Source organism: Lagenorhynchus albirostris, chromosome 7, assembly GCF_949774975.1.
Source record: "Lagenorhynchus albirostris chromosome 7, mLagAlb1.1, whole genome shotgun sequence".
In the NCBI taxonomy this organism is placed as follows: Eukaryota; Metazoa; Chordata; class Mammalia; order Artiodactyla; family Delphinidae; genus Lagenorhynchus; species Lagenorhynchus albirostris.
The window spans coordinates 83117386-83142676 of record NC_083101.1 but is presented as its reverse complement, the minus strand read 5'-3'; the positions used below and the strand labels follow the sequence as shown (position 1 = coordinate 83142676).

At 40.9% G+C, this 25291-nt stretch overlaps 1 protein-coding gene across 5 annotated transcripts in view; it reads right to left on the bottom strand.

Moving 5' to 3' along the window:
• The window catches only part of NTRK2 (neurotrophic receptor tyrosine kinase 2), a 376063-nt gene that overhangs the window by 285496 nt on the left and 65276 nt on the right, over window positions 1-25291 (bottom strand). For 4 of the 5 annotated variants that reach the window (XM_060155345.1, XM_060155347.1, XM_060155348.1 and 1 more), the window contains exons 9-10: window positions 6666-6701; window positions 3539-3639 (exon numbers count right to left, since the gene is read on the bottom strand). In XM_060155345.1, coding sequence (XP_060011328.1) covers window positions 3539-3639; window positions 6666-6701 — 137 coding nt within the window. The remainder of the gene's footprint in view (window positions 1-3538; window positions 3640-6665; window positions 6702-25291) is intronic. The other variant, XM_060155346.1, reaches the window with a different exon arrangement.

The window sequence follows — 25291 nt, the reverse complement described above, 5'->3', positions numbered from 1 at the left end:
TCAACATAATAAAGGCCATATATGACAAACCCACAGCTAACATCATACTCAGTAGTGAAAAGCAGAAAGCTTTTCATCTAAGATCAGGATCAAGACAAGGATGCCCACTCTTGCCACTTTCATTCAACACAGGGTTGGAAGTCCTAGTCATAGAAATTAGGCAAGAAAAAGAAATACAAGGCATCCAAATCAGAAAGGAGGAAGTAAAAACTGTCATGATTTTCAGATGACATGATAAAATGTATGGCATTTCTATACACTAATAATGATCTATCAGAAAGAGAAATTAAGAAAATAATCCCATTTACAATTGCACCAAAAGAATAAAATAACTAGGAATAAATTTAACCAAAAGTGAAAGACCAACACACGGAAAACTATAAGACCCTGACGAAAGAAATTGAAAAAGACACAAATAAGTGGAAAGATATTCCATATTCAAGAACTGGAAGAATTAATATTGTAAAATGTCCATAGTACCCAAAGTAACCTACAGATTCAGTGTAATCCCTATCAAAATTCCAATGGCATATCTCATAGACCTAGGACAAATAATCCTAAAATTTGAATAGTACCACTAAAGAACCCGAATAGCCAAAACTATCATGAGAAAGAAGAACAAAGCTGGAGGTATCTCACTCCCTGATTTCAAACTGTACTACAAAACTATAGTAATCAAAACAATATAGTACTGGCACAAAAACAGACACACAGATCAAGAGAACAGCAGTGAGAATCCAGAAATAAACCCATACGTATACGGACAATTAATTTACAACAAAGGAGCAAAGAACATACAGTGGAAAAAGGATAGTCTCTTCAATAAATGGTGCAGGGAAAACTGGACAGCCACAAGCAAAAGAATGAAACTAGACCACTATCTCATGCCACACACAAAAATTAACTCAAAATGGATTAAAGATTTGAATGTAAGACCTGAAACCATAAAATTCTTACAGGAAAACATAGGCAGTAACCTCACTGACATTAGTTTTAATGTTTTTGTGGATCTGAATCCAAAGGCAAGGGAAACAAAAGCAAAAATAAACAAATGGTACTACATCAAACTAAAAAGCTCTGCACAGTGAAGGAAACCATTATCAAAATAAAAATTCAACCTCCTGAGTGGAAGAAGATATTTGCAAATCACATATCTGATAAGGGGTTAAGATCCAAAATATATAAAGAACTCATACAACTCAACAACAGAAAAACAAACAACCAATTTGTTTGTAAAAATGTACAGGAGATCTGAATAGACATTTTTCCAAAGACATACAGATGGCCAATAAGCACATGAAAAGATGTTCAACATCACTAATTATTAGGGAAATGCAAATCAGAACTGCAGTGAGATATCACCTCACACCTGTTTGTATGGCTATTATTGAAAAGCAAGAAATAACAAATGTTGTCAAGGATGCTGAGAAAAGGGAATCCTCATACACTGTTGGTGCGGCTGTAAATTAGTGCAGTCACTATGTAAAACAGTATGGAGATTCCTGAAAAACTTCAAAATAGAACTACCACATGACCCAGCTATTCCACTTCTGGCTATTTATACAAGAACACGAAAACACTAATTCAAAAGGATATATGCACCTGTATGTTCAATGCAGCACTATTTACAATAGCCAAGATGTGGTAACAACCTAAGTGTTCATCAATAGACAAATGGATAAAGAAGATGTGGTATATATACACAATGGAATATTACTCAGCCATTAAAAGCAATGAAATCCTGCCATTTGTGACAACATGGATGGACCTTAAAGGTATTATGTTAACTGAAATAAGTCATACAGAGAAAGACAAATACCATATGATTTCACTCATTTGTAGAATCAAAAAAAAAAAACAAGCAAACAAAGAAAACAAAATAGAAACAGACTCATAGATACAGAGATCAGATTAGTGGTTACCAGAAAGGAAGGGAGCTGGGGGTGGGCAAAATGGGTAAATGAGGTCAACTGTATGGAGATGGATACCAACTAGACTTCTGGGGCTGATCACTTTTTAGTGTATTCAGATGTTGGATCACAAGGTAGTACAGATGAAACTTATAAAATAAAAAACTTATTTAAAAAAGTCACTCAGGCTGCTATATGGAGAATGGCCAGAAGATCACAAGAGTGGGAGGGGGGACAGGGTAGGAGGCTGTGGCAGTCATCCAGGAACAAGCAATTGCGGCAAACTTTCTCGGCAAAGGGCCAGATGATAAATATTTCCAGCACTGCAGGCCATACAGACTTTGCTGCAACTACTCCACATGCCCCTGTAGCGCAAAAGTAGCCACAGATGATATGTAAATAGGCATGACTGTGTTCCAATAAAACTTTATTTATGGACACTGACATGTGAATTTCATAAAATTTTCATTTGTCACAAAATGTCACGCTTCTTTTGAGTTTTTTTCAAACCACTTAAAAATGTAAAAACTATTCTTAGCCTGTAGACTGCCCCCAAACAGGCATAAGCCAGACTTGGCCCGAGGGCCATAGTTTGCCAGCCCCTGGGTTAGCCTGTGGCTGAGGCTGGGGAGGTGGGGAGATATGGATGGGTTGGTGGTTTACAAGGAGGCAGAACTCACAGGATGTTAGACTGGGCGCACAAGACAGGGAGGAAAAGAAAAGAATGGAGGAATCTGCTGGGTTTTGACCTGAGCAGCTGACAGACCAGCCCTGCCACACAGTCCTAGGGAGATGCAGCCCTGCTGCTCACTCACGCTCCCTTCAATGCTCCTCCCTGCGCCATAAAGCTAACTACCTGGCACTGTGGTTCAAGACCTCATGGCCCTGCCTCGGACCGCCCTCCCTCATACGCCTTACCTTCCAAGCAAGAATGCTTCCAGACTGCAGGCTCAGGCTCACACACCCAAAACGCCCTGCCCTTCGTTTCCGCTATGTCCAAATCCCAGGCATTCCGCACAGGCCATGGAAAAGGCCACCTGTCCCGCAAAGACTCCTCTGGCTCTCCCAGCAGGAAGGAACAGGGCGCCTGCCCCTGTCCTTCGCTCTCTTGCATTGCCTTGCTCAGCCTCTGTTTGTAATTTAGGTGCTAATATTCACGTCTCAGGTCTCTGACTTAATTTAAGTGTAAGCTCCAAAGGGACAGATACGTGTTTCATTCGTATGTTTATATCCCCCCACGGCCTGTCCCTTCCAGAACCTACTGGATTCCTTACATTTGGTGGGCACTGAAATTTTTATTAAAATATTTAAGGAGACAGGTGTGGAGATAGAAAAAACTCTACATGTCCCTGAATGAGAAAGCTGGTTTCTTGCTCTTCTAGCAATAATCTTTTAAAGGACAGATATTTAAAACAGGAATCACCAGCAGTAGGTCACAGGCTATATGGTACCTTTATCACTCTCTTAAACCCTTCCATTAGTTTCTCCACACTTCAACACTCTATTTATAGCTGCACAATAAAAATGTTTTGTTGAAAGACTCGCACTGAAGCAGCTCCATTCCTTCAACATTCAAGCATCCAAAATGCTCAGAACCATTCCACGAAACACTTAAGTATCCCACTCACCGAGAGATGTTCCCGACCGGTTTTGTCAGCAACATCTGTGGAAGGGATTTCATTACTTCTGTTCGTGGTGTCCCCAATGTCATTTGCCGCAGTCCCATAATCTTAAATTGGAGAAAGGGGAAAAAGAAGGAAGTATGAAGTTGTCATTAGGCTGCCAACAAACATGAGGCCACAGTACAACCCAGAATGAAGCAAGACAAATTACAAGATTCCAAACCACTGACAGCGTGGCTGGGGAGAAGCGTGACCCGCCGTTGGGTTAAATCCATTGCAGCGTTAGGACTGTGCGATGCGAAAATTATATTCAGCCCAGATCTTTACATCATTGTTTTGTTTGGTCAAATTCCAAGCCAGGTCTAGGATTTTTCTTTGCACATAAGAATATATTCCTTTTTTGATAAAGTATTTAATGAAAATACAAAAAAGAATCGATCATGTAAGAGCCAGATTTACAGACCTGGAAGGGTCTTTGGAAATCGAGTCTAACCACAAGTTTTACAGCTGCAGAATGAGAGCTAAGGGATGTTAAATGACTAGTCTAAAGTCAACTGGCAAGAAGGCAACAGAGCCTAGACATGAACCAGGCTTGAAATCAGCAGCTCTGATTTCCGAGGCAGAAGCACTCAAGGTAGAACGTGGAATCGGCACCAATAGGGAACTTGGGTCCACATCTGAACTTTTTTGAAGAGCTCTGAATTGCCAATATATCAGTTTCAGAATTAATGTGTAGGGAACTTCACCCATACAACATTTAGAATTGTGAGGGTATGTTCTCAGTTCTCAAATGCAGTTGCTCTTCTGAATCAATTTTAGTCTACAGGGATCAGGATATAAGTAAATGATTTTTTTGTAGACAAAGTTTTTATTAACATATTACATATAAAAGTCATAAAAAGTTTTTGGTAAGCTTATTGCAGGCCATGTTGTTTATAAATTTTTGTATTTTTATTCTAAATAGGTATGGTGCCTTCAATTTCCATCCTGAACAAACAAACTCATTAAGGCAGCCCTAGCTAATCTTCCCTTGGTAGAATTATCAAGCTGGCCTTAGGGCCACCAATTTAAATTATAATTTTACTAGCAGAGTGTTCCTTTGAATGTGAATGAAAATTAACAGAAAAAGCATATATTTTCTATCTGTAGCTGTTTTATTTTTAACTGCAAAACTACATTCTCACCATTTTCATTTTGAATATATTAGAACTTATTAATATTTCAACCAAACAGTAGGAGATATCATTTATCTGCTTATTTTCCCTTTTCATATTATATCCAGCTACTCATGCAAAATTAAACCACTAAAGTATCTATAGTTTAATATCATGACATTGTAGCCCAAAGATCCAAAGTGTGACCTGAGACCAATGGAAAGATGACATTTTTAGAGTCTTAAAAGTTATTGGAAAGGAGTCCAAAACATAATTTTAAAACTGAAAATCACAATTCAAACATATTTCTCTGTGACACAATTTGACATACTTTCTTTAAGCCATATCAGAACAAATAAAAATAAAAATACACAAATCACATGCACAAAATTGTCCAAACCACAGCTTGGAGGAAAGATGGCTTAACATGCATAAAGCAGGTAAAGACAATGTAATTCCCTAGTTAAAATTAGCTCAAGTTAAATATACACACGTACAATAAACATACAGAGAATTGTTTTATATTAAAATTATAAACTATATTTATATTAAAAATATAAATATACACATTTGTCAAGGCGTGTATATAAAATTAAAGAATAGATTTTACAGAATATATAAATGTATCTTTTTAATCAATGTAAGTTTTAATCAATCTTAAATTTCAAGCCAAGTCTTGAAATTTAGCCTGCCACTTCCCCAAACGGAAGCCTCCTGGTCATGAAGGTGGTTTGAAAACTGTTAAAGATGGATTTTCATACCTAGTAAAACAGCCCTGGGATTCAATTAAAATAACAAAGTAAATATAAGATATTTGGTAAGCTAATATAGTGAATCTTTGGGTTTCTCCCTTTCCACATTCCTAGAAGAATCCCATTTTATTCAAGGGGATCAAGCACATCCTCTGGGGAAGCTGATCGAAACTCTAGGCATGGGTCTAGCTAGTCAAGGGTAATCCAGCCCTCTTCTCAGTACTGGAGGCAAAAATGGACCATGACCCAACTGAGTCTTGAATCAGATACAGGAGGGCTTGGTGGAGGTCTCTGGGAAAGTTCTCTTTCTTCTGGAACACTTTCAAAAGCTCTTCCCTTTCTCTCATCAATGTGAATGATTCATCTTAAAACCGTAAGAGAAACCAGCCTTCAGTGAAGCCAGTACAATGGGCAGGAGAGTGCAGAGATAAAAAAAAAAACTTGGATCCCTGATGACATGGTTGAGCTGCTGGTTTTACCAACCTTAAAACGTGCCCTGGGGCTTCCCTGGTGGCGCAGTGGTTGAGAATCCGCCTGCCAATGTAGGGGACACGGGTTCGAGCCCTGGTCTGGGAAGATCCCACACGCCGCGGGGCAACTAGGCCCGTGAGCCGCAGCTACTGGGCCTGCGCGTCTGGAGCCTGTGCTCCGCAGCAAGAGAGGCCGTGATAGTGAGAGGCCTGCGCACCGCGATGAAGAGTGGCCCCCGCTCGCCGCAACTAGAGAAAGCCCTCACACAGAAACGAAGACCCAACACAGCCATAAATAAATAAATTTAATTTAAAAACAAAAAACAAAAAAAAAAAACATGCCCTGCCTCTGAGGATCCTGTGTGTGAGCCAGCCTTCCTCATTTTGTAAGAAACATAATTTTGAATTGGCTTTACTGTCACGGCCAGAAACTGATACACCTCCCTTTTCTTGGTAGTCATGGCTTTTAAACAGGTAATTAGTTCCCAATTATGGAAACAAAATGTCTGTTGCAGCGCAATGGATTTACTACTTCCAAGAACAAGCAGGAGAGAGAAAACGTTATTTACAGGCATTGTAAATATCAAGGGAAAACAGCCATCAATACTGAACGATTTTTGAAATATTATTTTGGCCTATGTCATGCTTGAAGTATATATTTAACTGAGCTTAAAGTTAGTTCTTCTTTTAATTGTTTTATTTCATTTTAGACAAACATTTTGAAAAAAATACAAAATACAGACCACAGGATAGCTACCTTCATAAATTACATCAGGATAATTTGGGTTTGCACCTAAAAAGAAAACAAAACAAAGATATCTTATTAAGTATGCATTTGAAGTTAAAAAATTACTAACTTATACTCACTAAAATCAGCTAAATATACATTGAAAGTTTTCTAATTGAATAGACTATTTTATAGGACAGGGGAATAAAATCTGAAATTCTAGGTTTGCTTCATGTTAACCTTGTTGCTCTCTCCAAGCCCACAACCTCCATCCCTCTTCCAAAAAAGGAAAGAAAAGGATAAACAGAATTTACAAATCACTTTAGCAAGAAAATATTCAACAATCAATGAATTATGACCATTTCCTTTTTTTAAAACTGTTTCTATTAAACACTTGGTCATTTTAATTGTAACTTTGGTATTTCTACTCCAGAAACAGATCATTTCTATACCACTTTTGTTATTCTCTGATGATTTGGGGGTTCCTTTTAAACTATGTTGTGGCAGGTCCATTTGTATTCACAAACACGTTATTAACCAGCCTAGATAATAATATCTAAAGCACAATTTTGCTCTCCACTTGGTCTTCAGGGACATTTCTATGACAGAATAAACCTTTTTTTTTTTTTTTACCCTAATACAACATAGAAAAACAAATATACTTTCTCTACTGAGATTATAAATAAATGTTATATCACAGAGAAATTCAAGAGTATATCATTTAATTATTTTGGATGTGTCTTTAGTCTCCAAGATGGTCAGAATATTCATTTAAAAATATTCCTAAGAGAATTTGCAAAAAACGAAAAATTTTTTAACTGTTGAAAATCACTGTCAAAAAGAGCCGGTGAAGGCTTCCGGGAAGATGGCGGAAGAGTAAGACGCGGAGATCACCTTCCTCCCCACAGATACACCAGAAATACATCTACACGTGGAACAACTCCTACAGAACACCTACTGAACGCTGGCAGAAGACCTCAGACCTCCCAAAACGCAAGAAACCCCCCACGTACCTGGGTAGGGCAAAAGAAAAAAGAATAAACACAGACAAAAGGATAGGGACGGGACCTGCACCAGTGGGAGGGAGCTGTGAAGGAGGAAAAGTTTCCACACACTAGGAAGCCCCTTCGCGGGCGGAGACTGCGGGTGGCGGAGGGAGGAAGCTTCGGGGCCGCGGAGGAGAGCACAGCAAGAGCGCTGCGGAGGGCAAAGCGGAGAGATTCCCGCACAGAGGATCAGGGCCGACCGGCACTCACCAGGCCGAGAGGCTTGTCTGCTCCCCCGCCGGGGCGGGCGGGGCTGGGAGCTGAGGCTCGGGCTTCGGTCGGAGCGCCGGGAGAGGACTGGGGTTGGCGGCGTGAACACAGCCTGCAGGGGGTTAGTGTGCCACTGCTGGCCGGGAGGGAGTCCGGGAAAAAGTCTGGACCTGCCGAAGAGGCAAGAGACTTTTTCTTGCCTCTTTGTTTCCTGGTGCGCGAGGAGAGGGGATGAAGAGCGCTGCTTAAAGGAGCTCCAGAGACGGGCGCGAGCCACGGCTAAAAGCGTGGACCCCAGAGACGGGCATGAGACGCTAAGGCGGCTACTGCCGCCACCAAGAAGCCTGTGTGCGAGCACAGTTTACTATCCACACACCTCGTCTGGGGAGCCTGTCCAGCCCGCCACTGCCAGGGTCCCAGGATCCAGGGACAACTTCCCCAGGAGAACTCACGGCACGCCTCAGGCTGGTGCAACGTCATGCCGGCCTCTGCCGCAACGTCATGCCGGCCTCTGCCGCCGCAGGCTCGACCCGCCCTCCGAGCCCCGCCCTCTCCCCGGCCTGAGTGAGCCAGAGCCCCCGAATCAGCGGCTCCTTTAACACCGTCCTGTCTGAGCGAAGAACAGACGCCCTACGGCGACCTACACGAAGAGGCGGGGTCAAATCAAAAGCTGAGCCCCTGGGAGCTATGAGAACAAAGAAGAGAAAGGAAAATCTCTCCCAGCAGCCTCAGAAGCAGAGGATTAAAGCTCCACAATCAACTTGATGTCTGTGGAATACATGAATAGACAACGAATCATCCCAAATTGAGGAGGTGGACTTTGAGAGCAATATTTATGCTGTACAGCTTTGCTTCCACCATTTGTCCTAGGGTTCTATCCGTCCGTTTTGTTTGTTTTTTTTTATTTTTTTCTTAATAATTATTTTTTATTTAATAAATTTATTATATTTTATCTTATTTTATTTTACTTCATCTTTCTTTCTTTCCTTCCCTCCTTCCTTCCCTTCTTCCTCCCTCCCTCCCTCCCTCCTTTCTTTCCTTCTTTCTTTCTTTCTCCTTCTACTAATTCTTTCTTTCTACTTTTTCTCCCTTTCATTCTGAGCCTTGTGGATGAAAGGCTCTTGGTGCTGCAGCCAGGAGTCAGTGCTCTGCCTCTCAGGTGGGAGAGCCAACTTCAGGACACTGGTTCACAAGAGACCTCCCAGCTCCACATAATATCAAACAGAGAAAATCTCCCAGAGATCTCCATCTCAACGACAGCTCCCAGCTTCACTCAACGACCAGCAAGCTACAGTGCTGGACATCCTATGCCAAACAACTAGCAAGACAGGAACACAACCCCACCCATTAGCAGAGAGGCTGCCTAAAATCATAATAAGTCCACAGACACCCCAAAACACACCACTACACGTGCACCTGCCCACCAGAAAGACAAGATCCACCCTCATCCACCAGAACACAGACACTAGTCCCCTCCACCAGGAAGCCTACACAACCCACTGAACCAATCTTAGCCACTGGGGACAGACACCAAAAATAACAGGAACTACGAACCTGCAGCCTGCAAAAAGGAGACCCCAAACACAGTAAGATAAGCAAAATGAGGAGACAGAAAAACACACAGCAGATGAAGGAGCAAGATAAAAGCCCACCAGACATTAATGAAGAGGAAATAGGCAGTCTACCTGAAAAACAATTCAGAATAATGATACTACAGTTGATTCAAAATCTTGGAAATAGAATAGACAAAATGCAATAAACATTTAACAAGTAACTAGAAGAACTAAAGATGAAACAAACACTGATGAACAACACAATAAATGAAATTAAAAATACTCTAGATGTGATCAATAGCAGAATAACTGAGGTAGAAGAACAGATAAGTGACCTGGAAGATAAAATAGTGGAAATAACTACTGCAGAGCAGAATAAAGAAAAAAGAATGAAAACAACTGAGGACAGTCTCAGAGACCTCTGGGACAACATTAAACGCACCAACATTCGAATTATAGGGGTTCCAGAAGAAGAAGAGAAAAAAAAAAGGGACTGAGAAGATATTTGAAGAGATTATAGTTGAAAAATTCCCTAATATGGGAAAGGAAATAGTTAATCAAGTCCAGGAATCACAGAGAGTCCCATACAGGATAAATCCAAGGAGAAATATGTCAAGACACATATTAAACAGTCAAAAATTAAATACAAAGAAAACATATTAAAAGCAGCAAGGGAAAAACAACAAATAACACACAAGGGGATCCCCATAAGGTTAACAACTGATCTTTCAGCAGAAACTCTACAAGCCAGAAGGGACTGGCAGGACATATTTAAAGTGGCGAAGGAGAAAAAACTGCAACCAAGATTACTCTACCCAGCAAGGATATCATTCAGTTTTGATGGAGAAATTAAAACCTTTACAGACAAGCAAAAGCTGAGAGAGTTCAGCACCACCAAACCAGCTCTACAGCAAATACTAAAGGAACTTCTCTAGGCAAGAAACACAAGAGAAGGAAAAGACCTACAATAACGAACCCAAAACAATTAAGAAAATGGGAATAGGAACATACATATCGATAATTACCTTAAATGTAAATGGACTAAATGCTCCCACCAAAAGACACAGATTGGCTGAATGGATACAAAAACAAGACCCATATATATGCTGTCTACAAGAGACCCACTTCAGACCTAGAGACACATACAGACTGAAAGTAAGGGGATGGGAAAAGGTATTTCATGTAAATGGAAACCAAAAGAAAGCTGGAGTAGCAATTCTCATATCAGAAAAAATAGACTTTAACATAAAGACCATTAGAAGAGACAAAGAAGGACACTACATAATTATCAAGGGATCGATCCAAGAAGAAGATATAACAATTGGAAATATTTATGCACCCACCATAGGAGCACCTCAATACATAAGGCAAATACTAACAGCCATAAAAGGGGAAATCGACAGTAACATATTCATAGTAGGGGACTTTAACACCCCACTTTCACCAATGGACAGATCATCCAAAATGAAAATAAATAAGGAAACACAAGCTTTAAATGATACATTAAACAAGATGGACTTAATTAATATTTATAGGACATTCCATCCAAAAACAACAGAATACACATTTTTCTCAAGTGCTCATGGAACATTCTCCAGGATAGATCATATCTTGGGTCACAAGTCAAGCCTTGGTAAATTTAAGAAAATTGAAATTGTTTCAAATATCTTTTCTGACCACAACGCTATGAGACTACATATCAATTACAGGAAAAGTTCTGTAAAAAATACAAACACATGGAGGCTAAACAATACACCACTTAATAACGAACTGATCACTGAAGAAATCAAAGAGGAAATTAAAAAATACCTAGAAACAAATGACAATGGAGACACGACGACCCAAAACCTATGGGATGCAGCAAAAGTAGTTCTAAGGGGGAAGTTTATAGCAATACAATCCTACCTTAAGAAACAGGAAACATCTCGAATAAACAACCTAACCTTGCACCTAAAGCAATTAGAGAAAGAAGAACAAATAAAACCCAAAGTTAGCAGAAGGAAAGAAATCATAAAAATCAGATCAGAAATAAATGAAAAAGAAATGAAGGAAACGATAGCAAAGATCAATAAAACGAAAAGCTGGTTCTTTGAAAAGATAGACAAAATTGATAAACCATTAGGCAGACTCATCAAGAAAAAAAGCGAGAAGACTCAAATCAACAGAATTAGAAATGAAAAAGGAGAAGTAACAACTGACACTGTAGAAAATACAAAAGATCATGAGAGATTACTACAAGCAACTCTATGCCAATAACATGGACAACTTGGAAGAAATGGACAAATTCTTAGAAATGCACAACCTGCCAAGACTGAATCAGGAAGAAATAGAAAATATGAACAGACCAATCACAAGCACTGAAATTGAAACTGTGATTTAAAATCTTCCAACAAACAAAAGCCCAGGACCAGATGGCTTCACAGGCAAATTCTATCAAACATTTAGAGAAGAGCTAACACCTATCCTTCTCAAACTCTTCCAAAATATAGCAGAGGGAGGAACACTCCCAAACTCATTCTACGAGGCCACCATCACCATGATACCAAAACCAGACAAGGATGTCACAAAGAAAGAAAACTATAGGCCAATATCACTGATGAACATAGATGCAAAAATCCTCAACAAAATACTAGCAAACAGAATCCAACAGCACATTAAAAGGATCGTACACCATGATCAAGTGGGGTTTATCCCAGGAATGCAAGGATTCTTCAATATATGCAAATCAATCAATGTGATAAACCATATTAACAAATGGAAGGAGAAAAACCATATAATCATCTCAATAGATGCAGAGAAAGCTTTTAACAAAATTTAACACCTATTTATGATAAAAACCCTGCAGAAAGTAGGCATAGAGGGAACTTTCCTCAACATAATAAAGGCCATATATGACAAACCCACAGCCAACATCATCCTCAATGGTGAAAAACTGAAAGCATTTCCACTAAGGTCAGGAACAAGACAAGGTTGCCCACTCTACCATTCTTATTCAACATAGTTTTGGAAGATTTAGCCACAGCAATCAGAAAAGAAAAGGAAATAAAAGGAATACAAATCGGAAAAGAAGAAGTAAAGCTGTCACTGTTTGCAGATGACATGATACTATACATAGAGAATCCTAAAGATGCTACCAGAAAACTACTAGAGCTAATCAATGAATTTGGTAAAGTAGCAGGATACAAAATTAATGCACAGAAATCTCTGGCATTCCTATACACTAATGATGAAACATCTGAAAGTGAAATTGAGAAAACACTCCCATTTGCCATTACAACAAAAAGAATAAAATATCTAGGAATAAACCTACCTATGGAGACAAAAGACCTGTATGCAGAAAATTATGAGACATTGATGAAAGAAATTAAAGATGATACAAATAGATGGAGAGATATACCATGTTCTTGGATTGGAAGAATCAATGTTGTGAAAATGACTATACTACCCAAAGCAATCTACAGATTCAATGCAATCCCTATCAAACTACCACTGGCATTTTTCACAGAACTAGAACAAAAAAATCACAATTTGTATGGAACCACAAAAGACCCCGAATAGCCAGAGCAATCTTGAGAACGAAAAACGGAGCTGGTGGAATCAGGCTCCCTGACTTCAGACTATACTACAAAGCTACAGTAATCAAGACAGTATTGTACTGGCACAAAAACAGAAAGATTGATCAATGGAACAGGATAGAAAGCCCAGAGATAAACCCACACACATATGGTCACCTTATCTTTGATAAAGGAGGCAGGAATGTACAGTGGAGAAAGGACAGCCTCTTCAATAAGTGGTGCTGGGCAAACTGGACAGGTACATGTAACAGTATGAGATTAGATCACTCCCTAACACCATACACAAAAATAAGCTCAAAATGGATTAAAGACCTAAATGTAAGGCCAGAAACTATCAAACTCTTAGAGGAAAACATAGACAGAACACTCTATGACATATTAAATCACAGCAATATCCTTTCTGACCCACCACCTCCTAGAGAAATGGAAATAAAAACAAAAATAAACAAATGGGACCTAATGAAACTTCAAAGCTTTTGCACAGCAAAGGAAACCATAAACAAGACCAAAAGACAACCCTCAGAATGGGAGAAAATATTTGCAAATGAAGCAACTGACAAAGGATTAATCTCCAAAATTTATAAGCAGCTCACGCAGCTCAATAACAAAAAAACAACCCAATCCAAAAATGGGCAGAAGACCTAAATAGACATTTTTCCAAAGAAGATATACAAAGTGCCAACAAACACATGAAAGAATGCTCAACTTCATTAATCATTAGAGAAATGCAAATCAAAACTACAATGAGATATCATCTCACACCAGTCAGAATGGCCATCATCAAAAAATCTAGAAACAATAAATGCTGGAGAGGGTGTGGAGAAAAGGGAACCCTCTTGCGCTGTTGGCTGGGAATGTAAATTGATACAGCCACTGTGGAGAACAGTATGGAGGTTCCTTAAAAACCTACAAATAGAACTACCATATGACCCAGCAATCCCATTACTGGGCATATACCCTGAGAAAACCATAATTCAAAAAGAGTCACGCACCAAAACGTTCATTGCAGCTCTATTTACAATAGCCAAGAGATGGAAACAACCTAAGCGTCCATCTTCGGATGAATGGATAAAGAAGAATGTGGCACATATATACAATGGAATATTACTCAGCCATAAAAAGAAACGAAATTGAGCTATTTGTAACAAGGTGGATAGACCTAGAGTGTGTCATACAGAGTGAAGTAAGTCAGGAAGAGAAAGACAAATACCATATGCTAACACATATATATGGAATTTAAGAAAAAAAATATCATGAAGAACCTAGGGGTAAGACGGGAATAAAGACACAGACCTACTAGAGAATGGACTTGAGGATATGGGGAGGGGGAAGGGTAAGCTGTGACAAAGCGAGAGAGGCATGGACATATATACACTACCAAACGTAAGGTAGATAGCTAGTGGGAAGCAGCTGCATAGCGCAGGGAGATCAGCTCGGTGCTTTGTGACCACCTAGAGGGGTGGTATAGGGAGGGTGGGAGGGAGGGAGACGCAAGAGGGAAGAGATATGGGAACATATGTATATGTATAACTGATTCACTTTGTTATACAGCAGAAACTAACACACCATTGTAAAGCAATTATACTCCAAAAAAGATGTAAAAAAAAAACGGTGCCAAAAAACATTTGGTACTTACTCTTCACTGAGAAGTAACTGGGTGTCTATATAAAAGCCTGCTTGGAATTAAAATTAAATTTTGATGTAATATTTAAGTGATTACACAATGAATTTCCAAAGCCACTTTCTATGCTTTTAGTCTTTCCTTACCATGTGAAAAGGTAAAATTTGTAAACCATAAAGTTTACTTGGTTCTCATTTCATTTCTGAACTCTTAGCAGAATACTTAAAATAACTGAAACTTGAGCCAAGTTTCTGTTCATGTGTTCCCCAGTGAAGAATCAAGGTTAGTCTAAATGAAGAACCAAATAAAAGTAGTCCTAATGCTAAATTAGAATTTCAACCCAGTTCAACTAGAAGAATATCTATTTTAGCAGGGGAAAAATTAAGTAGATTGTTGGGCTCTTCGATTCAGGAATGCTACATACTGCCATGCAGTCCATGCTTTGTACAACTCCTGGGGGCACCATTAAGACTATCATCTATGTTAATGGAACCATCTGGAATTGTGCAGTGCACAACCTGTGCAGCCACTTCTGATGAATTCATGCTAAGTTATCGATCCCAGTCATTTTCAATTGTATTTTGAGTTTTATAATCTCAAACACCACTTCAAAGTAGCTTTGCGTTACAAAATGCTAATATGCATTGTCAGAATTATTTGTAGCTGATATGACATTCCTGAGAAGGATCTTGAAAGTTGCCCTGCAGGCTGAGGGGTAATTCAGTGAATAAAGCAGGAGAATATCCCAGGAGCAGCCCTGGGAATATCATTTGCAGGACACCCACTCATCCCCTGAAGTCCTTTCTCTTTGCAAAGTCCCTGGACCTAATGGTGTCCCCTCAAGGTGAGGATTTTCCACCCCTGCTGAAGGAAAGGTTCTGTAATCCCAAGAGAGCAAGTCATTCTTTGAACTGCTCAGTAATCTGTTACTTTAGAAGAACCCACTCAGATCCCCTTCTCACTGTGCCCTCAACCTACCATCTGAATTTGCAAGGCATCCGCCCACTAGAGTCTACTCTTCACTTCTAGACCTGACTCCAGGTCCCCGGGACCCAGAGTTCCCTCAACACAGGCCCCCACACACTTGCTGGGACTAGGCAGCCTCTCCCCTACATTGGTCAGCTCCAGGCGGCCTCACCATCAGTGTGAACTCCCTCCCTCTGACTCAAGACCCCAAGGGTGGGGTGACGACTGAGCGAGAACGGGTGGGCTGAGGTGTCCACATGCACACCCATCCCCTCTCATTATACCTCTCGCCATGTAGCCAGAGGCACAGGGCAGGGGACATGGCCGGGACCAGCTCTACCAAAACCACTATGTTCTGGCTTGGAACTCCAAGAGTCTGAGAATTTGATCTTCAGACCCAGGTTTTCAGGTCATTATGAACATACATTTGCCAAGGTAGGAGGATAGAACCTAGTTAACAATTCCTTAACTGGATGTATATTTTTAAAGTATTTGGATATAAGTATGTGGATCCTCATTTGTACTAGATTAACCAACCAAGCAACCAAGATTGCCTGAGGCCAAGGAGTTTAAGTTTTAAAACTGGGATAGTTCCGAACAAATCCTTGCAATTTGTCCAGGATGAGCGCTTTCCCTGGACATAGGACTTGTAGTGCTAAAATTGGGACCAGTCAGTCACCCTGATTTACCCTCATGCTCTCAGCAACTCCACATGTAGCCACCACCTGATTCCATAAGAAAGTAAAAAGACTCAGGATTCAGAGCCAGATGTATCTACACCACACATGTGAAAGGGCTTCAGTGAATATGACTGACATACAGGTGGATTCAGGTTCATCGCAGACAGGGAACACCCAAACACGTTACTCACACAAAGCCCCAGGAAGATCCAAAATGTCGAATCAATTCAATTTAGCAAATGTCAGGTACAGAAAACCGGGGTTTGGGGTGGGATCAAAAGGAAATAGGTTAGCTCAGAATCTGGAAAACAGATCCTTTTCCAGACTTCCGATTCATATCAGTGCATGCCTTTTCTACCAAATTCACCATCAAAACCATTAGGTCATGTCTACACTTTCTGAGAAGCACTATATTTTCCTAGTTTCATTGTCCCAGATGCATGAGAAATATTGTCATTTCACTTTCATTGTCAGGATTAGCCAAATTTAGTGCAAGATTATGAAACTCACAGAAAGACAACGTAGGAGGAACAATAATGGGTTTTTTTTTTCCTTCCCTACCATACTGTACTATTTCTGACGAGGACCTACTCATCGAAAGAAAGAAATGCCTCTTTCTGTACGAAGGTTTAGGAGGCCTGCCGTGTGGACGGATGCACAGACCTGGACTTTATGAAAAGCCAGGGTCACATTACTCCAGCTGACCCCAGCTTATCAAGCAGATTATTTTGCTTCTAGCAACTTCTCAGTCAAGCTAACCTCCAGTGAGGTTTACACACCAATAGCACAGTAGTTATTAACATCATTTTAAATGCAGACACAGGAAAAAAAATCACCATTTCCTTTTTAGACTTTTGGCAATGGTCAAATTTTGAAGATACCCTGCCATTTTAAAGTCTAATTTACTTAGTTTAAATTCATTCATTATGTACCATTATATGCTAAAGGTAGGAACCGCTGTTGGGAGATAATCAGGATTAAAAGGTGAGTGAGAAAAGACAAACATGAGCTAGAAGGGAAAAAGCCAGTGAAAAGAGAATGAATGAAAGATAAATGCACTTGAGTAATGCACTTGTCGTGGAGACTTGAGAAGGGTTATGTTTCCTTGAAGACTATCCGAGTAGCTCTGTTTAAGTAAGAAATCTTAGACAGAGGTAGCAGAGGTGGCCTCAAGACCTAACGCTTCATGTTGGGAATCTCCAGAATAAAATATGGACATCCTGGAACTCCCTTAACCCACTGGCATTCTGAACAAGCAGCAGACCATCTCTACCTCCACAGCTCACCCAGGAGCAGAAGCTACACCAACCAAAACCAGACGAGTGCCAATGTCTGCTTGTCTGATGTTCAAGTACTATCTTCCCAAGAGTCTGCTGAGCATCTCCAGGTGCTACACTCACTAGTATCTCGTGCTTTTTTTTTTTTTTTTAATTAAAACTATAAGAATAACAACCATTTATTTGCCCTACTTCTTCAATTTGGGCAGTGCTTAGTGGGCTCCACGTGATGTTGACTGGGGCAGTCCAGCTGGGACTGCAAGATCCAAGTTGGCTTCCCTTCCCTCCATGCCCCTCGGCTGGTATGACCGGGACAGCTTGGGGCTGGCTGGGCTTCTCTCCATATCTTCGTAATCCTCCACAACCTCTTTCCCAAGGTTGGTGTTTATCTCCAGCCAATCTAAAGTCTAGACTCAGAACTGACACAGTGTTATTTCTCCCATTTGCTATTGGCCAAAAAAAAGTCAAAAGGTCAACCAAAACTCAAGGGGAGGGAAAAAGGACTGCATCTCTTTATGGTCTGAGAAGACGGGTGCAACAAATTCTTCCATTTCTGTCAGTACCTCATTCTTGACCCAAGGCATGTTGTCAGGAATTATGGGAAGAGGACTAAGGTCCAAAGTGCAGCCTGAAATCTGAAACGCCCCAAGTGAAAAGAGCAATGGAAACTGTATTATAACCACACACACACTCCTGACAAAGCTTTGTATTCAACATGTCATGTCTGCACCTCCAAGACACAGACCCTTTGGGCATTTAGGCTTCTAAACATGGATGATAAAATCATTTTTCTCCCCTCAACAATATCAAACCAAAGCACCCCGCCATCCTCTTAATTCCATGCTAAATGACTTCATGCAAGGACCTGTTTACTTCCATTTTCTAATCTCATTTATAGCTGGTGAGTAAATCTTATGACTTTATATAAATCTTCATGAGAAAATCTTTATGACTTTTTAACTGTAAAACTCTACAGTAAAAGGAAAAGCACATTTGTAGGATTAAAAAAAAAAACTGTGGGAAGATAGGTAGCCTGACCAGAGGGTTCACTTTCCATTCTGCTCTAAAGATAAAAATAATAGTGGAGGCCAAGAGACACATCTGTTTCTTTCCTTTAAGCTTTTAGTCTCTCTCTAATGCTCAAAAAAAATTTTTTAAGACTTTTCTTGCAATTCTTTTTGCAGACTCTTTTTAGTGTGATCTTAAAAAATATTTCAAAGAATTCCATATGATAAAGGCATAGCAAAAGATTTGTTCTTTTCAAATAAACTGCCCTTGCTTTGTCAACAGTGTTTTCTAACTCATGGCAGTCTGCCTTTTGATTTCCAGATCCTTCTCCTCTTCCCTGTCTAAATGGTAGGCTGAACTCGGGGCCTGAAAACGTCGGGCGTTCGGACGTCTGGGTTTTCTTTCTGGATGAACCATTACTGTGCCATGAAGCACTGGGAGCCTCTTCCCATTTTCTGTAACAAAGGAGTCTTCATCCGACAGAAGAGGATAATAGCATTGGCTTGGCAACTCCTCAGGAGCTTCAGGAGGCATAATTAATTAACATTAGTACTCTTGAGACAAAAAGAGCTATTTAAGTATAAATCTTAATTATCATGATTATTATGAGTCTATAGCTGAACCATACCCTTCTCCGTTTTTAAGGCAGAAAAGCAAGTAAAACTTTCTGTCCTTTCACTCCCAGGACAAGACATGGGTCCTGACAAATGGCCTTAAGAACAAGTAGTGGGGGGCTTTATATTTTCTTAATGTGTAACATTTGGAGAAATTTCCCCACCGTACATTCTTTGGCCTAAGTACACCAAACCTAAACAGGCCAGTTCGAGGGCAATTCTAAGTGCTGTAGAGAGCTCTAGTTCATCCAGACGTCATGAGTCTTTGGATAAAACGGCACAAATGAAAAGCTGTGGGGAAAACTCTTCCAATATTTATAGTTTGCTCCTGACGCGCATTTTGCATAGGAGGCAACTGCTCCCAAATTAGGCAGCATAAGTCACTGACTCCCACTGCTTATGTGAATGAGCATTCTTGAGCTGTGACATTCTTCCTGAATGAGTGGGCCTTAAAGGCACTCTTTATGTACAGCCTAAAGAATGGAAAGCTTTAAAACCCGGGTGTTTTATCATCTAGTGCTCTGGCTAGGCTTGTTCCAAGCCTAAAGTATTAATCATTTGATTAATGATTTCAACAGGAGAATCCACTCTTAAGCAATCAACGTGTTCACGTTTACAGTAATATCTGACCTTGAAAATTCTTAGAACTTGTGCTATCTAATCAAAAGATGCTAACAAAGGCTCCAGGTTTCTTCCTCATGGCACTCACAAGCAATCTCTCTGCCATGAATTTCTGCTTAGAATTGTGCTTAAAAGGTGCCCTCACCACTCCTAATCTCCACTCAGTCTCCACCCACACATTCGTGCTCATGAAGGGACTTCTCTATAGGTGGGATTGAATTCCAGTGACATCCACATAATGGATCAATTTCATCTTAGGCAAGTCTTATTTTTGACCTGTAAGCTAAATAGGATACAGCAGAATCTTTAGAGAATCCTCAGATAACCCTATGCTTTCTATGTTTGTGCCTGCACTGCTGTCTCTACTTATTCACTCTCCCAAGCCTCCTTAAGCCATCCTACCTTTTGCCAAGCCCAATTAGAGTACATCTCTGTGCACCAAGTATTCCATATTTTTATCATTATTGCTGGTTAATACCCTTGGAGAGTCAGTGAGGTAACCTCGATGGATGCCTGACCAGTTCTTTCAGTGTTCACACCACCACCCCCCCACCACTGACCCTGGCTAGGTTCTGCAGGGCAGAAGCGAACTATCCTTACTACTCAAAGTGTGGTCCATGGATTTTGAGCACCATCTGGGAGCTTGTTAGAAATGCAGGCTCTAAGCCCTTCTCCAGACTCATAGCATCAGAATCTGCATTTAACAGGATTCCCAGGAGATCTAATTGCTCATCAAAGTTTGAGAAACCCTGGTTTACAACTCCATGGCAAGTTTGACCAAAGTCAAAAGGCCCCAAGTGAAGCGTAGAGCAAACCTGAAAATAGCATATCTAAATATTGAGGGGGGAGGGCAGCGACTGCAGAAAATATTAGGGGTAAGGACAAGAGGTGTGTTTTGTCCCCAGTGGCACATGTCTGGACCCCACTCCAAATGGAGAGGGGGAGGAGACAGCTTAGACACCTGAGAGAGCTCACATTCACCCACCCTCTCTAGGAGCCCAACGCTGACTTAGTTTTCTCCTGGCCTAGTCTAGAAAGCTCAGGTAGTCAGGGGGCAGAGTCTGGAGGTCCTCTTCTCTGGGCAAGCCCAAGCCTCTAGATGAGGGAGGACAAAGCTGAGAGAAAAGCGTTTCTGGTCAGCAAGTTTCTTCCTAAAGGCTACAGAGCATAAGCACAAAGGGACGTGAGGATGGGTACCGTGTCATTATGCTCTCACACCTCCCTCAGAAGAGGACCACACTGAGCTCCTCCCTATTCTGGGTCAGGTACCCCGAGGGCACTCCCAGACGCTCATCTTCACAACCACCTTCTAAGGAGATGCTAGAACCCTACATTTTACAGAGAAACAAAGCTAGGTTTAGAGGTGGTAAGAAAATCACTCAAAGTCACACAGGTCGTGAAAGACAGAACTCTTAATGTGAATCAGATCTGAGTTCCAAACCCAAACCCTTCCCCCTGTGCCAAGCTTCCTTTGGAATAATGAGGAGAGGGGGATAACTATGTTTAAATTCCAAGCTCAAACACCAGATATGAATGAGTCATTTGGATCCACAGCAAAAGACAGGAGTTATCTCATTAAAAGTAAAATTCTTGAGGTTCTACCTATTCCACTTAGTTTTTCTGTTCAACAGCTTCCACAAAAAGAGAACATTCGAAGGGGTGCTTAATTCTTTATTGCCTGCCATTTGTGCACACCTTCAGCTGAACAGCTTTCCTTCCTGCCTTCCATGAGTAGATCCTGCCTAATAGCGGGACGGGGACATCCCTGGGAATTAGAAGCCAGGGTAAAGACCACCACAAACAGAAGCAGGGGACAGAAATGAAAGCCCAAGTGTTTCTTCATCTTTCATCATTTTATGGGTGGTTGTAGTGTTTTCTATTATTGGGAGAAAGGGCTTTGTTTTATTGCCTGTTGGTGGGTAGCCCAGCGCCCTCTGTTTGTTAAACCTCCAGACAGATCTGACAAATTGTTCAAAATCCTAGGATTCTAGTACAACAGGATGTTAAGCAAGACTCTCCTGCCTTAGTAACCGACACCAAAGTGAACATGAGACACTCACAGGCGGAATTCACAAAGGAAATGGCTGAGAACTGAATCCACTGTCCTTTGAAACATCTGATTCACGCTGAGACTTCAAAAGGTCCCAGAGAGAAGAGAAAAAGGAAGGACTTATAAAGAAGTTTCTTTGGGGAGAAGTGTTGCCAACGTCACCACCCCACCATGGGGCTTCCACCGGCTGCGCTTGAGGACGTGTCCTGTGTTCTCTGCAGGCGAAAGGCTCAGAGGACAAGTGTCCGGCTCTGCCAGAGAAGGCTCAGGCCACCTGTGGTGGAACGTTTGGGTTCCACCTGTACACCCAGAAATGTCAGGCAGGACAAGGGATCACTAGGGTTCCGCGTGGACCAGATGGAGGAAGTCTGCACAGGGAGTCCAGAGGGCCAGAGGGACCCCAAAAGCACAAAGCTGCATTCCTGGGTGCTGAGGAAGGAGGTGCTTCCAGCAGCCAGAACAGAAATGCATTTATGTCGTGGGAACTGCAGGAGAGGGTGCTGCAGAGAGAGGAATCTCCACAAAGGTCTCCAGGAAACAAGATCGGTGAATCGGCATTGAACACTGCCAGGTCCCAAGAGCACAGAGCCACCAGCCAGCACACTTCCCCGCCCTCTGTACCCCAAGCCCAACCCCTCCGCCTCATTAGCGAGCTCCAGCCCCCGCCCCCATGCTGCCAGCCTGAACTGGGAGGGGAGAGGACACTGACCCTCAAACCAAGTCCAGAGTTGGTTTCTAACTCAGAAGAGACATCCTGTTTCTCAGTTGAGATTTTGTCTGCAACCTCAAGTGACCAAAGGATTGTCTGTTACTCAACAATGAGCAGAAAAATCTTACTTGGGTCAGAGCTCCCATCCAGACCAGTGACTCTCACACTTGGCTGTACATTGGAGTCACTGGGAATCTCAAAAATGAAAAATGCCAAAGCCGGAGCCACTGAATCAGAATTGCCAGAGATGGGCCCCAGGAATGTGTCTTAAACAATGAAATAAGATAAAACAACAATTAAAACTCACCGGTTGATTCTAACGTGCAATATAGAGTGCGATGCTACTGTTCTAGGAACCCGAGAAGATTACTCTTACTGACTAAATTGTAAAGGGCCGATGGAAAACCAAAACAAAATGAAATTAATTTGACTGTCACCAGTTGTGCTCTTCCATGTGTTAGAAAGATAAACACCACCGTTCTCTAGATTGCACTGCATGTCGTGCTTTAGACATAACTCAAAACTGACCAGAGCAGAGTTCAGTTCTAAGCATGGGATCCAAAACAATCGATCTAGTGTTTGAAGTTTGGGAAAGTCTTTCCTCCCTTTCTCAGTTGCTAGCCAGGCTGCCAATGATGATCAGATAGAAAAAGCACTGGCCTGGTACCCGGGCCCTGCTGACATCCGAAGACCTGATAACACCTGTCCCTCCTCACAGCACCCTGGCTAGGGCTGGTGTCTGGTGTCGGACTCTGCAAGGTCCCAGCACCCCGGAGAGACGTTATATGGGGATCTTCACTGCCTTCCTCCCAACCTCACACGCCATCGATGGCACCCTCCTGGCCTGGCTGATGCTGGCTCGGGGTCTCTCTGCCCCATCCTTGCTCCAAGTGGAAAGCAGAGTGTCTGCCACCACATCCCGCGTTTCCACACCATGCTGTGCGAGAGGCAATCGGGACTGTCACTAGGTTCAGTCAGCCATCATCTTCCATGCTCACCCATTTTTCTTTTATCAGGGACTTTTTGTTTATTTGTTTTTATTTCTGTTTTAATTTCTTTCAACACGCTTCATTCTCTATCTCCAAATAGCGGGTGAATTCCTAAGCAAAGGGACCATTTCACAGAAATCTCGTTCTGAGCTGAATGAGGAATACACATGCAAGGACGAAAGAGCTGCCATTTTAATTCTTCTGGCTTCATACGGTGATGCAACCAGCTTCACAGGGATCCCAAGCTGCTTGCTTCCTGGTAAGTCCAGAAACTCCCAGTGTGAAAAAAGGGGATCTCATCAAAACAACTAGGAAAAAAAGTAGCTGAAACTTCTTATCATAAAGATTTGTGGGAGCTAAACTTCTTGAGCAATTACTATAAGATGACAGCAGAAATACTGAAGGGCTATAAATCCAAATGTGACCTGATGTCCTTAACTTGGAATGTACATTTAGACCAGAAGGGAAATTACATATATATATGCTATTTGTCTATTTTTCTTTAGTTTTAAAGAGGGTTAAGAGGGAAAGAAAGCAATTCTAAGAAAAGCCATTATCTGTGGGCTACGGCTACAAATCTCATAAATACCCACAAAGATTCTATCACACAAAGCCAAGTAAGATCACACTCTAATTGGTCAAAGTGGTTTATGGCCCATAAGGGCCATTTATATCCACTATCAACCCGGGCCAAGTCTCTTTCATTTCCACTTTCATTTATTACTCCTTGATAGCTGGTCCTTGAGTAAATACTTAAAAAGAAAAAAAAACCAGACTTTTCTAAAAGCCGTATTTACATTGAAGATCTGATAAAAAGGAATAAATGAACAAGAAAATGGAAAAAAAAAGGAGAGAAGAAAACATCTTTATAAAATGTGGCTTAATTTTTGTTTTAGATAAATACATATTTCCTTTTAAGGGAATATTTGAGAGACTCCAAAATATTCTTATGCCAGAAAACCATTCTTTCCTATCACTAGCTAAGTTAAAACTAACAAAAGTGATCGATAAAAATGAGGCCACAGAGATAAGAGGAGTTAAGCTCTACCAAATATTGGTACCATACAGAAATGTTCAAAAGAAAATACATCAAAATCCTATCTAAAATAGAAGCTACTGGCTTTACACTGACAGAACAGTGCTCATATCAAAGCACACAGACCACTTCTAAAACTTTTAAACACTAGACCTTCACCCTGGAATCAAGTTCACCTCCAACTGTTTCAAAAGTCAGTTGTTGGCCAAATTCACATAAAGTCTGAAGTTTAGTTAAGAGTAACATACCAATGTCAGTTTCTTAGTTTTGACAAATGTAAGTAATGCAAGATGTTAGCATCAGGGAAACAAGGTGAGGCGTATCTGGGAACTCTGGATACCATCTTTGCAACTTTTCGGTATATTTAAAATTATTCACAAATTAAAAGTTTATTTAAAAACAGACAAAAAGCACTTGTCCCAAAAGCAGTCTCTGAATTTAACTATAAAGCTGTTATCCCTCCAAACATGCAGGAAAAGGAACATAGCAATCTAGCTATTTACTACAGCAAATATAGCCAAGCAACTAAACTCTCAATTAAGAGGAAGATTTAATGAAACAGACAACTGCCAAGGTGTCTGGGTAAGTCATCCAAACATAGCTTCTTTCATGTGCTCCTGAAACGCTGTTTGTAAATCAAACTTATATAATTCAAATCACATTTTGAGCACACTAAGGAAGCCTGTGCATTTAAAAAGCTG